The sequence below is a fragment of the Dasypus novemcinctus genome, chromosome 21 (genome assembly GCF_030445035.2).
Source record: "Dasypus novemcinctus isolate mDasNov1 chromosome 21, mDasNov1.1.hap2, whole genome shotgun sequence".
In the NCBI taxonomy this organism is placed as follows: domain Eukaryota; kingdom Metazoa; phylum Chordata; class Mammalia; order Cingulata; family Dasypodidae; genus Dasypus; species Dasypus novemcinctus.
The window spans coordinates 72,182,106-72,198,144 of record NC_080693.1 but is presented as its reverse complement, the minus strand read 5'-3'; the positions used below and the strand labels follow the sequence as shown (position 1 = coordinate 72,198,144).

At 58.1% G+C, this 16,039-nt stretch overlaps 1 protein-coding gene across 4 annotated transcripts in view; it reads right to left on the bottom strand.

The window, feature by feature from the left end:
* Positions 1 to 902: 902 nt before the first annotated feature.
* The window catches only part of AXIN2 (axin 2), a 29,698-nt gene continuing 14,561 nt past the window's right edge, over positions 903 to 16,039 (bottom strand). For 3 of the 4 annotated variants that reach the window (XM_058284592.1, XM_004459467.5, XM_004459466.5), the window contains exons 4-11: positions 11,811 to 11,913; positions 9,526 to 9,666; positions 8,489 to 8,988; positions 8,050 to 8,244; positions 7,498 to 7,731; positions 6,900 to 6,995; positions 5,644 to 5,811; positions 903 to 2,349 (exon numbers count right to left, since the gene is read on the bottom strand). In XM_058284592.1, the coding sequence (XP_058140575.1) occupies positions 2,223 to 2,349; positions 5,644 to 5,811; positions 6,900 to 6,995; positions 7,498 to 7,731; positions 8,050 to 8,244; positions 8,489 to 8,988; positions 9,526 to 9,666; positions 11,811 to 11,913 (1,564 nt within the window). In that variant the 3' untranslated portion in view covers positions 903 to 2,222. The remainder of the gene's footprint in view (positions 2,350 to 5,643; positions 5,812 to 6,899; positions 6,996 to 7,497; positions 7,732 to 8,049; positions 8,245 to 8,488; positions 8,989 to 9,525; positions 9,667 to 11,810; positions 11,914 to 16,039) is intronic. The other variant, XM_058284593.2, reaches the window with a different exon arrangement.

The following is a 16,039-nucleotide window of genomic DNA, read 5'->3' as shown; positions in this document are numbered from 1 at the left end:
CTGTCCCCACGCGAAGCCACTCAGTTCCCGTCCACCTCTAGCCCCGCCCACCAGGATGGGGCCTTCCCAGGAGCAGGCCAGGACCCAGCGCTATACTGCAGCCTGAAAGCCAGTTGGCAGCAAGAACAAAAAACCAGGCAGAAATTAAAAAAAAAAAAAGCCAGGCAGGTGCTATGCAGACCCCACTTGATGAGAACTCAGGTCATTTTTTAATTTCATCACAGAACTCCTTTAAATAGACCCGGGAGCTCAGACCTGGAATACCGGCAGTGCCACGCTCAGCACGACTGCCGAGTGGACAAGCGAGAGGTACTCTACGTACCTGCCGACTTCCATGGCCACAGGGAACTCACCTGTCCACTGAACGGGGTGGACTACCCTTCTTGCTTCTTCCTGACCCACCTGTTTCCCACCTCACCAGCCCAGTCCCTCGCCCTGGAATAAAAAGACCAGAAGGGGTTTAAGTAGACCCCAAGACAGGGAGGCTGGCTGTTTAGCATGGACCTCAAGGGAGAGTCCCCAGTGCAGCTCACCTGGACAGTCCACGTCTACAAATGCATTTTTCAAGAGGCTGTTCACCTGAGACACCTGCTGTGAAATGCAAGTGCTCCTGGGAGGACCCCTCTCAGCCCTTATCACCTGGTACCTGCCTGGCCTGCCTGGGGACCTTTTCCTGGCGGGAAGATTACATGTGGGTGGAAGAGGGACGATGACATAAAGCAAACATTGTCTAGGTGCCTGGAGCCTGCCAGGAACAAGGTGATTTTGAAGACTGAATTTCTGGAAACTCAGGGCAGGCCTAGATCAGAGGAGGGCTCAAGGTCAGTCAGACCGGCTTGGGCAAGGTGGGAGAGTCCCTGTGCCTTGCTCTCATCCCCTGGGATTCAAAGACGAGGCTGGTGTGTTTTTTGAAAAATATAAAATTTTAATAAAGGCTACATCTCTTAATTACAATAATTATTGTACCAAGTAATTTTCCTTAAATGAACTCTTTATAATGCATAATTTACAGTATAAGTAGAACAAAATGCCATGGCAAAAGTCATTGAGTACAAGACTTGTAATAAAAAGGCATAAAATATATTTATACATAAACCCCTTTCAAAAAACAAGGGAAAGCTGGAGCCCTCAATATAGGGCGACACACGGAACGGAGGGCCGTGCAGGTACAGGTACTGTACTGATTTAAGGTCAAGCACTAGAGATAGTGGATTAATATCCTTTGCCGAACAATATATACAGACATATAGTACAGGGTAACGATGGCAAACAGAATGTACAGATTAACTTAACACAAAAACCCGAACATCAAGATGAAGGCGTCGGGGGGACAGGGCGCTGCTGAGCTTCTCACAACTCTTCAGAACGGCTGTGGTTCCGAGGTTTTTTGTTTTTTGTTTTTTTTTTAAGCGCAAGGAGCTGGCATCTCAACGGAAGCACATTCGAACCACAAGGCAGTGAGGCGCGGGCTCCGGCCACTGCGCCCGAGGCGGCTGCAAGTCAGGGCCTCAGCCACGGGGCACGTGGGTCCCCAGCAACGAGCAGCCCTCCCCCCACGCACTATCCCAAACGTGCCGAGCGGCGTGGCGCCGTAGCCAACCCTCAAGACCTTTAACAGAGCAGCGTAGAACAACGCACCGAGTTCTGTGTGTGTACATGGTAAGGCAGCACTTTAGAGTCACCGTTCCCCGGAGAAAGGCAGTGCAAAGCACAATTCCTCTTTCCAGGAAGAAATTACCGCGTGCGCCTAGCTCCACTCCCAAGTTTAGGGAGAACAGTTAGAACCTCCTCCCTCCCCCTTCTGTGTTTAAAAGCAGCATATCCATAAACTGGGGATGAGGGGAATGAACTGTTCAATAAATATCAGTAAGGACTCCTGTTCAGGTACGCTATACACAGTTTCCCTTAGTTTATGGATTTCAGACCCCTAGGAAGTCATATATTATGTATGGAAGTCTCTCAAATACAGTCAGCGTCTTCAACAGCCAAGAGTGGTCATGTTTTTAATAAATAGTTCAGGCTTTTCTTTTCTCAGTACCCAGCTAGCGAATCATGAAAGCCAATCTTCCCCGCCCCCAGACCCTCCCCAAGGCCCGTGGCCCTGTCTTCTCGACTGTCTTCTTCATTGGGTTAATTTTCCTTCAAATGGTTTTGTCACCGTCGCTTGTGTCCTGAATGGTCGAGTGGGCCTCGATGCCACAGCTGACCAGAGCCAGGCCCGTTCAGTCGATCCGCTCCACTTTCCCCAGAATCCTTCCTTCGTACATGGGGAGCACCGCATCGTCGTCCCAGATCTCCTCGAAGACTGCTCCACAGGCAAACTCATTGCTGGCTTTTTTGAAGTAATACCTGACAAAGAAAACCAAAAGAGCTGCTCGGTATAACTGCATTTTCTGCATGGTTTAAAGAAAGGTACGGCAACAACGAGGACCAAGCAGGAACATCTGCATTTGACCTATGATCGCTGACAGGCTGACCAAACGGCCCACAGCAGGGAGGGCTGGGGGCTCAGGAGGACAGCAAGGTGAGGCGGCCCGCAGCCCTGGCCTCTCACCTACCAAGACTTCTAAGGCTGCAGATTTTCAGACCAGAATTTCACACGCATTGTGAAAAGCACACTCTGCAGAGCGGAGCTATCATGTTCTCTTTCGGAGGGCTGCGGGAAGAATGGGAAGGAAGAGCAAAGCATCCTTCTAGGTCACTCGCAGTGGCAGCCAAAGGGGAGGGGGCCTCTGAGACTCCAGGCTTGGCTGCAGGCTCAGCCATGCTGGGAGGAGGGCAAGCAGGCTTGAAGCTAGTTCATGGGCCCGGAGGCTGATACCTCGTTCTTCCCACCCTCTAGAACCCAAGTGACAACACATCAACGGGACACACTACCTGTCGGGGCCACTGCTGGAGGCAGCCAGCCTAGTCCTCTGCTCCCGGACAGCCCCTCCTCGCTCATCCTACCCATCCAGGGCCACACAAGACAGGCCCCTCCACTACGCCTGTGGGTGAAGCTCTTTTGGCTCACCCCGGCACTCTTCCTTCTGAGGCTGTTGACCTGCCCAGGTGGAAATGACCAGCCTCCCTCCAGACAGTCAACTGGGAAACAACTGCTGCCTCTCGGGCCACACCTACTCCCAAACCCCTTCAGAGGGGTGAAGTGAGAGCCTTTGCCTTCTCAGTCCCCAGCAAGGGAGACCCCTCAGCTGGACTGGACTCACCCCTGCAAGCTGTCATTTTCAGCCAATAAAGGCCACTCTTGGAGGAAAGGTCACAGGCCCCTGGGGGAGGCGCAGAGTGTCTCTAAAAAATTTAATTGTGTCTCAGGGTTACAGTTGTTTTTTGTTTTTGACTTCTCTCTTAAAAAAATTAATTCCCTTTGGTTAGAGTTGAATGTTTTCCACTTTAATGAAGGCAAGCCAAATACTTTCATAGGAGATAAGGCTAAATAAAGCAAAACAGCTGGGTTTAGTCAAGGTACTTTGTTTTTAGCATTCCCAGCCGAACCAATGGGGGGGGGGGGGAGTGAACAATGTCACAGCTCTAATGGGCAAGTGACGAAAACATTTCAGATTCAGGGGCTCGAGATACTTGGGGGAGACTGAGGAGAGAGTAACAGGGCACAGGAGATCTGGCCCAGCGGAGTCAGGCTCTTTTGCAACTAAGAGGCTCAAATCCCAGCCCTGCCTGTCATGCCCTGGGTCCCCAGCTCCCTGGGGGTTCACCAGCTTGGACTTTTACAGCATCTCTGAGCAAACACTCAATGACCTTTTACATAATTGCAACCTCCTTGTTCAGGGCAGAGGCAGCGCTCCCCAGCCCCACCCCCAAAACTTCAAAGACACCGGCCTTCTTTTCCCCAAGAAACGGGCTTTTCCACTACAACACAACATGCTGGATGTGGCAAACTCTGCTTTCTCCCGACATCTGGCACCAGCAGCATCTGGCACGCCTGCAGTGACTGTGCTCGTTCTGAACCGCTGCCGCGTTGAGGTTACCCAATGCTGCCCCCACCCCCCATTCCACAGCCCCTTCCTCTCGCGGGGATTTTGACTGGGGGGAAGAGGCTGTGCACAGCAAGATGTCTGCGTACCATGCCTGCTCTGAGGGGCAAGGCAGGGTACCCCGGTGCCCCCGCCCCCCGGGAGGTACCCCCAGAGCAGAGATAAGGCCGCCCCAAGGGCCCCTGCCACAGCCTGATCCAATCAGTAAAGAATTCAAGAGCCAGCCATTTGTGCAAGTCTTTGTGCATTAAATGGGAGGCCGGGGCTTCAAAGCCAGGCTTATTAAGTGTGCCTTAGGAAAAAAAAAATCAGAGCCAGATGTGGCCGGAGCTGCCGGGGGAGGAGCCTGGCCTGCAGCCCCTCACTCAGCGCTCCCTGGCCACCGGCCCCCCGGAGGTCACCTGCAGTTCTACCTCCAGCCCGGCCAAGTCAAAGCTGAGATCAAAATGGATCCCTGGAGGTGCGCACTTGTGTAATTAATTTCACCTTGTGCTTGCTCAAGATTAAAAAAAAAAAAAAAAAAAGGCAGCACAGCGGGCAGGCCCGCTCCCCCATCCCTTTGATGCACTGCAGAATGGCCTCTGCCCAGGTGAAAAAGGGAAAAGAGCTGAGTCCGGCTCCACACCCTCCTTGTCAATCCCCGATGAGCTCCAGAAGGAAGAGCTGCAAGGGGCCACCCTGGCCCCGCAGGTGGGCCTGCCTGCACCTGGGGGCCGCTGCCCACCTGTCCGGAGCTCTCCATGGACACGCCAGCTCGGACTTTCTGGGCATGTAACTATGGTCCTGAAGAGGGTCAGGACTAGGGGGGGGAAGGGAGGCACCCGGAACAACTTCCAGGCGCCCTCGCTCACTTCCAGGCGCCCTCGCTCACTTCCAGGCGCCCTCGCTCACTTCCAGGCGCCCTCGCTCACTTCCAGGCGCCCTCGCTCACTTCCAGGCGCAGGCCCTGTGCTAGTGCAGGCGCCACGCGCACCCCGCGCTGACAGCCACCAGGAAAGTAGGATGGAGGATGAGCGGGGCGGCGCCACCGCCAGCCCCTCGTTACCAGGAGAGGCTGTGAAGGGGCCCGGGGCCGCTCCTCAGTGCTGCCATCCGCCCTTCCCCAGCGCCGGCACGGGGGGAGGCAGATCAGGTTGAGAGGCCCCGTTCAGCAGAGCGGGGCAGGTCTCCAGGCACAGGCCTGGCGAGGAAGGCTCTGCCCTTCTCGGCACCTGACATGGGGAGAGAGGGTCTCCTGACTACTCAAGGCCGGGGGAGAGCACTCTTGGCTCCTGCCTTCGCATCAGTCTGGCTGCCCATCTCTCTCTCTTTCCCACACATGGCCCTCCCTCTCAGGCCAAGCCTCCCCAAAGTGGCCCCAGCCCAGCTCTCCTGACAAAGCCACCCGCTCCCTTTCTCCTCAAAGTCTTGCTCCCCTGGTGGAGAAGCCTGTCCCAGGCCCCTGGAGGGCCTCCCAGCCACCTGGCTGCTGTATCATTCCTGTCAGAGGTGAGGGGAGAGGACACGCAGCAGAGCAACGTGTCCAGCAGCCCATTCCAGAAGCCTCCAAAATGCTTCCGAAGCCCCCTACCTCAGAGCCCCGCACTGCTGCTCCGGACTCTGGTTCTTGGTTCTGAGCGAACTCCGGAGACGAGAGAAGCCACAGGACTCTTACCTATAATTTCCCTTTTTGCTGAGCTGCTCTTTAAAGTGGCCCAGGGTCAGACTCTGGGCCTTCAGCATCCGCCGGTACGGAATTTCTTCTCCACAGAAAAAGTAAGTGACGACCAGCTCGCTGGCCTGGAGTGGGTGGACACCCGCCAGCTTCTTTGGCTCTTTGTCACTGAAAACGAGAAGGAACACGAAGAGCTCAGCATTTCACAGCAGCAAGGAGACAAGCGCTGACGAGGGGAAGGGCGCACCAACCCTGCCTCCAGGAGCACCTGAGGCTGCGGCCGGCGGCTCCGGGCGGGACCCCACAGGCAGAGGTAGCCGCCTGGGGGGGACACGTCGGGAGACCCCATGTGACCTGCAAGGGGTGTGCAGGAAGGACCCTTCCTTTGGTCGTCCCATCTCCCTCACGACCGCCAAGGTGGGGTACAGCGCAGCCTCTCTGAGGTGAGCACAAACAGGGTGCTCACCCGTGAAGAAAGCCAAGGCGACCACCCCAAACAGGGGCATTGCTGGGGAGACGAACCCAGAGCCCCTCCCGGGGCGACGTGACCCCTGTATGCCGGAGCCCATTGGGGGAGAGTGCCCAGTCATTTCAATTTCCCCAGTGGCTTCAAAAGAGGAAGCTGCTGGCCAGGACAGCTGGCAGACTTAAGGTCAACCAATTAAAATGAAAGGGTCCAGGGAGGTGGCTTAGTCAGGACTTCAAACATTGCTCATTGCTCAAGATGAAGAGGCTAAGAAAGAAAACTTTAATTATTCAGGCCATTTTAGATCTCTGCTGCAGATTCCTTTTTAAATGCACCATTCTGTAATTAAACCAAGCCAGGCTTCCCTGTCCAGTTTGCAAGAGTGTACGTCCACGAAAAGAAACATGGCACAACTAGGGAAAACAGTCCTCCTCCTCCAAACGAAAACCAAAGCCCGTCCCCGCCATCGCTACAGTGACAGGGGAATCACCCTCCGGGCAGGTGTGAGGTGTTTCCGGGCTGCCAGCTTGCGAGCCGGGTGGGGCCGACTTGCCCTTCCACCCATGTGCTCGTGGCTTCCCGTCGCCCTGGCCGCTGTGTGCCCAGGACACCGGAGCCCGCCAGCCCAGCAGGAAGGAAACGAGGGCACGGCTGGGATGCGTGGCTCAGGGCAGCAGACACCGCCCGCGCATCTCTGAGCATTAAAATCAAGAGCTGGTTTTGCAATTAAAAAAAGGCTCAAAAACGCAACGCCCGGGGGCTCTCAGCCACGCCAGGTAAGGACACTCACTCTTCTGGAGCCAGGCTGGGGTTGGAGAAGGGCGTGGCTCCGGCCTGGCCAGTGGCCAAGTGGCTCCTATCCCTCTGCTGACTGGCCGCACAGCACCTGAGGACACAGCCAGGGCAAGGGATTTAGGGGACCCGTCACTCTCCGGGCAATCAGGGGGTAGGTGGGCAAGGACCCGACCTCGGTCCCCACAGGGACCCTGGGTCTAGGAGGCCAGGAGGACGTGCTGGGGACAGCCATCCTAAGCCCCCAAGCTGCCAGGGTGGGGCCAGGGCAGGACACACCCTGGCCAGGCAAAGGGCCGAGGGTGCCCCTCCTCCATGGGCTGTGGCTGCTTTCTATGTTCTCTTAACCAGCTTGGAACAACTGGCCCAGGCAGGAAGGAAACGGAAATCCATTCTCCTGTTTCTAGGCCTGCCTCATAGAACAGCAGGACAGACACAACCAAAAGAACTTTCCAGAGGTGGGAGAGGAGAACCTATGGGGCCAAAAGCACCTCCACCTCCCTGGCAAAGCTCCGGGGCCCAGGCGGAGGAGCAGCGACCCTGGTGGGGGTCCCCGGGCCCGACCGCCCTCTGCCTGCAGGTCCCCCTCCACTCACCGCAGCTTTGGGGGCTTGGAGACTTCGATCAGCCTGCGGCAGGCCTCCTCCAGCTGCGCCAGCGTGTTGGGTTGGGTCAGGGGAGACAGAGCAGAGTCCTGGGTGGAAGGGTGGGCGCGGGGGGCAGTGCGGGGGTGCCCACTGCTGCCCCCCCACAGGTGGTGCCGGCCGGCTCGCTCGCCCGGGGCTGTGCGGGCCGACTCCACGGGGTACGCTTTCTTGCTGCTTTGGGCACTGAATAGGCAATGAAGAGAGAGAAAGAGGGAAAGAATCTAGGTTAGCGACGCTGGAAAATGTGACAACTTCAATAGCAGCATCTCTACTCTGCTCTCAGAGACAGAGAGAAGATAACTTTACTATAACACCAATAGGGGCTACCACCAGCCCAGGACGTTTTTGTGGTCTGCTCAGTCCGAAGTTTAATATTACGAAGGCAGGAGCAAATGTCCGGGTTTGTTTTCAACCAACTGCAAAAACAGCCATCCCCTAACCCCTCCACGCAGCCCCTCCACCGGCTCTCCCTGGCGCTGCGGGCGGGCGGCGCGTGCTCACCTGAGGGGCTTGGGCTTGCTCTGCCGCTCGCTCTCCAGCATCCACTGCCAGACGTCGTGCGACCTGTCCCCTTCCTCCCTGGGAAGCTGCAGCGGCCCGGCTCCGCCTGGCGCCCCTCCTTCCCTGGCAGGCAGTGCCAGGCCCGCCTCGGCGCCTTTCCCGCCCCGCTTGGGCAAGGTGCTGCCTCTGCTGGCCCTGTGGGCGACCAAGGGCCACATCCAACCAGAGACCCCGCGTCAGAGTTCCAGGATGCCGCGAATCAGAGATTCAGCAAGGGGGAGGGAGGGGCCCGAAGGCCCCGTGCCCGTGGCCCCTGCCCTCCCCTCTCCTCCCGCCTGGCCACTGAAGGCCTGTGCTGGCCGCGCCACCGCCCACCCGCCTGGGGCTCAGCGGGGACAGCAGCCGGGGGCCGCGGCGGCTTGGTCTGCCCAACACTCACCCGAGCTGCTCCCCCAGCCCGGGCTCCGGCGCCCTGGGGTGGCTCTTGCACTTGGAGTAGCAGGAGTACTCGGCGCCCCCGGGGCAGAAGCAGCGCGCCCTCTGCGTGGCCTCCGCCTCGATCTGCTCCGTGGTCTTGGGGCCGGGGTGGTGGTGGATGTAGTGGTGGTGGACGTGCTTCGTCGTCTGCTTGGTCACGAAGCCCTTGCCCCCGAGCGGGGGGCAGCCGGCCGGGGGCGCCAAGGGGGGCAGCCTGCTCCCCGGCAGCAGGAGGGCGTGGTGCTGGTGGAGCGGGCGGTCAGGGGAGCGGGAGCGGGGGCTGTAGCGGCCCAGCCCCGGGGACTGGCAGCCCGGGGTCTTGAGGACCCGCGACAGGTGGTCGTCGAGAATGGTCTGCGGGTCCTCCTCGTAGCTACTGCCGGGAGGCAGGAGGGAAAGGGGGTGCTGGGGGAGCCCCTCCCGGGAGCTCGGGGCTAGCTCGGAAACTTCCTTCTCTTCATCCTGGACAGGAAGGTAGAGGAAGGGGCAGAGGCCCAGTGAGCGGGAGGGAGCCCAGGGACCACTTCTCTCCTGGCAGCCCACAGGCAGGTCAAGGGGGTGGGTGGACACCGGCTTCCTCAAGCCTCCCTCACCCGCACACCCCCTTCCCTGCACCACGGAGGGCAGGCAGGAAGCGGAGAGGACAGGTCAGAGGGGGAAGGCAGGGGAAGAGCAGAGAGGAGAGGAGGGCAGGGGAGGGCAGGGGAGAGCAGGGAAGAGAGGAAGGCAGGGCGAAGGCAGGAAGGCAGGGGAGGGCAGGGGGTAGGGAGGGGGAGGACAGGGGAAGACAGGGGGAGGGCAGGGGAAGAGAGGGAAGGGAGGGGAAGGGCAGTGGGAAGGCAGGGAAGAGGGGAAGCAGGGGAGGGGGAGGGCAGGGGGAGGCGGGGGGAGGGGAGAGGAGGCCCGGGGGAGGGGAGAGGAGGCCCGGGGGAGGGGAGAGGAGGCCCGGGGGAGGGGAGAGGAGGCCCGGGGAGGCAGGGCCAGGCTGCCCAGCGCCACCTCTCGCATCTGCTGCAGCCGCTCCTCCAGGCTGTGGCGGCTCTCCAGCTCCACCTTCAGCTTCTCCAGCCTCAGGATCAGCTCGGCGGCGAAGGCGGTGGGCTCCACGGGCGTCATCTCCCTGGGCAGGCGGTAGGTTCTCTACGGGGCGCGGGGAGGAAGGGGAGACGAGGGCTCAGGAGGCCGGGTGCGACCGCGCCGCCGCCTCTCCGCGCCCGGGTGGACGGGCATGGCGGCTGGCCTGGCTGCTCGGGGCTTTTATGCGCGGGCGCCGGGGCCTCATGGAGCGCCGCAGTCCCCACCAGCGCTCGCCGTGGGCAGGAGCAGTTGGTCGCACTCCGAGAGGCCCTGCTTGTTCTCTCTGTAGTACAACCAGCCCATCAGTAGCTACTCTGAAGTAGAAAATCTTCAAAGACTGTTGTCAAACATCAAAAAAAAAGGCAGCCCTCCGAGGTGGGGCAGCGAGAGGGACCAACTCGAGGAATAAAAAGTAGAGTCTAAACAGAAAGGGAGTGGGAAATTAAAAAAAAAAAGGAAGATGGGAAGGGAGGCGGGGGAGGGGGGAAGTCAAGCGGCGGGATCAGAGCAGAAGTGGTAATTTATTTCCTGGCCGCACACTGCGCACCTCTGAGGTGGCGGGTGTTGTCTCGACACTGTCCTAGATCCTAGATCTCCCTGGTCCTCCTCACCCCTCCTCCCCACTCTTTGTACAGAAAATGAAGCAAGCCGCTGCAGGCTAGTAGCAGCACGCCGCCCTGCCAGGGGACAAGGCAGCATCTCCACGCCGAGCGCAGAATATAAAGAGGCCCCGGGAGCGCTGGCCAAGGCGGCCCGCTGAGCGCCCCCCGCCGGCCCTGCGCCCCTCGCCTGGCATCTCTGCCCCCCCAGCTGTTCCACCGCCTTCGTCCTCATTTCCCTCTCTCTGCCCTTTTTGGGGGGCGGGGAGGGGGCGACTGGCAAAGGCTGACATTGCCCCCAGCAGAGGAGCCGGCCTGGCCCCAGCAACCACTTAACCGCTGAAGCGCGGGGAGGGGAGCGGGCGGCCCTGCCACAGCAACCGCCGTCCTCGCCCCGGCTGGCTCGGCTCAGGCCCCGATCAAAGCTCAGCCTTCTGGAGAAAGTCGATTTGCACACCCCAGGACAAAATAATCTAATTTACAAGCTCGGAAGCTAGAACTTCTCTTTATAAACACATTCACACACTGCAGTCAACGGAAAACAATGTGCCGTCGATACTGCTGAATTTCAGGGAAGTGTTTGTATGGGGAGGGGGTTGATACTGGAGATCCCCAGGAAGGCAATTTTTAGAGGCTAATTTTAAGACAAGGTTCAGTCAGTCCTTGTCTGTACAAGGAGTTTTTAGGGATGTTCCGGCAAATGCACAAATGCAACGTGGAATTAGCAATTCGATGAGTTAATTTTCTAAATGCAATGCAAGTGGATGAACCAATCAGATTCTCTGAAGCTGGCAGGAAGGATGAAGACAGAGCTGCCGGCCTCCAGTTGGGCAGTCTCGCAGCCTGCATCTCAGGGCACACTTGTGAGGAGCAAGGCTCCTGAAACACAGTGCGGCTGGTAAGGCTCCCTCGAGTCCCGACGGCCACGTGCCACCAGCTCACAAGGACACAGACGTAAAGGGGGAAGTCCCGGGAGAGTCCTTTACCCAGCCGGCCTGCCCTCCTCTCCGTCACAGGAAGGGGACTCTGAGCAGGAGGAACTAGGCCGAGTTCTGAGGTTGGAAATGAGCAGAGCAGCTGCCCTCCCAGGCCTCGGAGGTCAGTAGGACGGAGGCCAAGTCCACAGGTGAGTGAGTGACCTCAGGACGTCCTTCCCCGGGGACAGGCCCCTCTGGGCGCTCCGTCCATCACTCATCCAGTCACTATCTCCTGAGCATCTGGGAGGCGTCAGGCACCCTCCTAGCTTCCGCCGATACAGATGCAAGGCCCTGTCCTGGTGGGCTTCCCTCCTGGTGGGGCTGCAGGGGTGGGCCGACCTAGGCAGGGAGAAGCACAGACCGTCTCCCCACAGGCTTCTGGGAAACGCCTGCTTTGATTGCTTTCTCATGGAGAATTTTCATTTTTGAATTAAGAAAATATAAAGGTTCAAACGGGTCATCTAGGGCACCAGAACCACACGCCCTTCAGCCCACACCCGGCCGCCCGGTGACGCCTCTACCTCCTGCTGCCCCTGCTCTCCAGCCCCCTCCTCCCTGCGGGACAGCCCCCTCCTCCCTCCTCCCTAAGGGGCAGCTCCCTCCTCCCTCCTCCCTTTGGCTGAGCACTCACCGGGAAGTGAGGTAGAGACACCTGGCCGTTGGCCCTCACGCTGCGATGCATCTCTCTCTGGAGCTGTTTCTTACTCCCCACGCGGTAAGGAGGGATTCCATCTCTGAGGGAAAGGAGAAGACAGGACCACAGGCTTGCAGGGCTGCACCCAGAGGCCCCTTCCCAGCGTCTTCCGTTCGGAAGTTGCTGCAAGGCTCCCCGTGGCTCGCTCCTTCCCTCAGCCCCGTGGCCCACCACCCTCACCCACCTTCCCCGGTGTGACTGTGAGAGAAAGGCCCTCACCACACACAGTCAGGCTGGTCATCCACTCGAGGGTTTTTCGGGCCCCTGGAACGTGCCAGGCCCTGTTCTAGGCTCTGGGTGAGGGAGCAGTGCCCCAAGGGAGGAAGAGCCCCCACGTGCCCTCACGCAGCTTCTGTGAGCCGACACAGGCAACATGCAGGAATAAATGGGTAAGACATCCAGCACATCTGAAGGTGCAACCGACGTGATGCAATGCGCCACAGCACGAGGGACAAGAGCCAGGGGGCGGGGGCTGCAATTTTAAACCGGGTGGTCCCGGGGTCCTTACTGACGTGACATCTGAACAAAGACCTGAAGGACGCATGGACCCCTATGCCATTTGTTGCTCTAAAGAAGGAAAATTACCAAGAGGAGGTAAGAGAAAGGCTTCACATCGACCAGTGTTCACTGAAAACGACCTGGAGGTGTTGGGGGCGGGGGAGAGTATTTTTATTTTGTTTAAACAATTTCATTCTTGGAAGTGGTTAAATGGTCATGTGACTATTTTCCCATCAATGCCCCTTCTGGAGGCCATTTAGTTACAAAACCTCAGGGTCAGAGTCGAAGAGCCATTGTGGTCATTACTCCCATAATGAATCACATTTTGAAATTATAGATATTGAAATTAGGTTTGTTCAACCCAGGGTGGCACATGTAGGGAGACAGGGAAGGAGAAAGCTCCTTTGGCTCATCAGCAGTGGGTGAAAATCAGCAATGCCGGAAATACCCAGGGGGCAACCTGGGGTAGCAGGACGACCCCTGGCCCCCTACCTGTGATGCCCTGGATTCTCAGGGATGCGCTTTCCAGAAGCCTGACCTAGGCCCTGTGCACCGCAGGGACACTGCAGGGACACTGCAGGGTTACTGCAGATCATGGCAGCACCACGAGCCCACTACACTGGCCCCGCCTCGGCTAAGAAGTGTATGAAGGACATCCCCGATTTCAAAGGTTTCCCTAGGTTTCCCTAGCTGTCTGAACTTCGGGGCACCATCTCCCCAGCCCCAAGGAGTCACCTGATACTCTCAAGGGATGAACAGGAAATTTGGGGAAAGGGTCTGGGGAGTCTTCCCGTGCGTCCTGGCACACTGGCTATGGGGCCGCCGTGAGTCTCCTCTAACCCCTTGTGGGGTGGGGTGGGGTGAGGAGGGGGTCCCTCACCGACTGCTGGTCCTCTGCTGGTCTCCCCTCTCCTGACCAGCTCCCCTTCTGGGGCCTTAATCAAGAGTGGGGGGCTCTTCTCCCAGGCCTCTTCTTGACAACCATGGGAGGCCAAAGTGCAACATCCCGCGGGCCCCACCGTGAAACAAGCAGGGCTTCAAGAGTCTCAGAAGAGTCCCCTGTCCAGCAATCAATGGTTAAAGCTTCTGAATCTACTTTTTTCTTTCTCCATGTAAGGAAGAAGGAAAAAGAACGGGTCTGGGGGCAGAGCAAGCAGGTCATTGCCAGGTTAAAGGTAAGAAGAAAAAAGGATTTTATAGCACCCTCCCCCACACACACACAATTACACCTGGGACAGGTAAAGGACAAGCTGCAGGAAACTTGTGATCGGAGCAGAGAAAGTAAGTCTGCACCTTGGAGAGGCTCAACAAAAAGGCTTTGCAAGACGCCTTCAAAGAAATGTGGCTTTAATTCCCTCAAGCCAACAGTCTCCTTCCAAAACAGCCCCTCGTTCCAGAGGGGGCCTCTCTCCTTTTAGTCGAGCTCTAAAAGTCTATGATCGGTTTCTTGGCTGCTTAAAACCGTGGGCTAAAGGGTGCCAGCGTTTCGGTCCCTTCACAGTCTCCTTTAATTATAAGCATTTTAGTTAACGAGCCCACGGCCGGCCCAGCTGCTTCTGGGGAGCACTAGTGTTCAAGTGTGGAGTCCTGTTAGCTGCCATTTAAGTCGAGCCAATTAGCTTAGCCTCTTGACTCGTCGCCCCATCTAACCTGAACATGGCTTTGCAGCAGCTTTGAAGTCAGGGGCCAGCACGCACGCGCTGCAGCTGCCATCTGCATTTGGCAACTGCTCTGTGGGAGGTCCCTGATCGCACCAATAGCAGAAGCCTGGTTTAGAGGATAAGGTTAATACCTGAAGTTCAACCCAGATGCAGTCCCTGGTGTCCGAAGAAACCCCGTAACTAAGACACAAGGAACTAAAACTAAGCAAAATGACCAGTGTCACCTGTGTGAAACACAAGGAATGAACCTTGTGATGTGGGGACAGCCTGCGAGCTGACCCTGCTTGTAAGAGCAGCGCCGCACAGGGGGGAGGGAGCCTCTACGCCGGCCGTCTGATTTTGACGTCCTGCCCACCTTGAACCAGGTGGCAGAGAGCCGGCTCCTGTGGCCCGCTCGCGCCATCCTCCCTAGTAACTAAGCCTGATGCCCTCAAGGGTCCGTGCAAACCTCCTGTCCCCAGTGCTCCAAGAACTGGGGTTTAGGACTCTGCTGGGAGTCTGGGAGTTAACTTAAAAAAAGGAATTAAAAAGCCATTTCTTTCCAGAACACAGGTTTCACAATAACAGGCTCATAAAGCAGCCCTCTCAGAGGCCTGCAAGGTGGAGACCCAAATCCCCAGCCACCTTTAACAGCGCTTCTCCTTAACGGGGAAGCAGTGGGCTGGGGAGAAGGAAACGAGGCCTTCGTGAAGGCCCTGCCCGCTCTGCACACCCAGATGGCTTCCCCGGGCTTGTGTCTAATGAACTCAGGCCTTCTGGAGTCTATTGAAGGCTGCCTAGGAGCCCCCTCTCCAGCCCGCCCCCGCCGCTCCCCTCCCGGGGCTCCCCAGCCCCTCCCAGCCCATGCCGGCCATTGTGAGGCCATTGTGACAGGAGGAGCAACAGCCAGGGCTCTTTTCACGCTTTATGGGGCGCTCCCATTCACTTGTTCAAGGAAATTTCAAAGGGGCCTGCTACCCTCTTATCCCTTCTAAGCTTCCCTGGATGAACAATGGGCTGAAAGCGATTCAGTTCGGCTTTTCATCCCCCACACACTTTATTTCCCGCTCGGCGCTCTCATCTGTGCAGGGCCTGAGTTGGCCGGGCTCGGAAGAGGGTCTAATCCCAGCCCTGGGAATCCCAGGCAATCCCTGCGACACCGGGCAGATGACACACACCCAGGCCAGCAGGCTAGAAAGTGCCTGGTGTGACCCTCGTGCTTTTAGTACCCGCAGCGTCTCCGCAACGAGAAGGCGGGGAGGGCCCACAGGCGCAAGGCCCAGGGCGGCTTGGCTGGAGACCCGCAGGAAGGTCTCAGCCTAACGCCCAGCCGGTCCCACGGGCTGCCGCGCGAGGCTCTAGTCCTGCGCGAGGCTCTAGTCCTGCACGGGAGGCGGCATGTGGCCCGCAGATCTGAAGAGCCGCTCCCAATGGAGGATGGCTGCGCACGGGTGAGAAACAGATGCCAAGCAGGCACAGGCGTGCGCACCACGTCCTGCCTGGCCAGGAGGGCGCAGCGCCACTGACACCAGAAGACCCGGTGTGGCTCAGAGTCAGGACCAACTTTCCCAGAGCCTCATGGTTTCATTCAACACCAATCCTAGGCAGCCCCACCCTGGGGGGGCTTGCAACACCCTAAGGTTTTTGCCACGTCAGGAGCCAAGGAGGGTGTCTTTTTGCCCCAAAGAGTCAAAGATCCCTCAAGTGAGGAATCCAAGTGGAAGGCACTGGCCCACCCTCCAGTCCTGGCTGCCTCGATCAGGTTAGGCCCAAAGGTGACTTTTCTTGATCGCAGGAAGTGGCTTCCCAATGCGTAAGTCTACAAAGGGCTTCAGCTAAAGGGGTCAGGGGAGCTTTAAAAGTCAGCACTGGGAAGTGGATGTGGCTCAAGCGATTGGGCTCCTGCCCACCACCTGGGAGGTCCCAGGTTCAGTTCCCAGTGCCTCCTAAAAAAGAGGACCAGGACACAACAGACACAGCAAATGAAAACAATGAGGGGGTGGGGAGAAATAAAAAAGTAAATCTTTC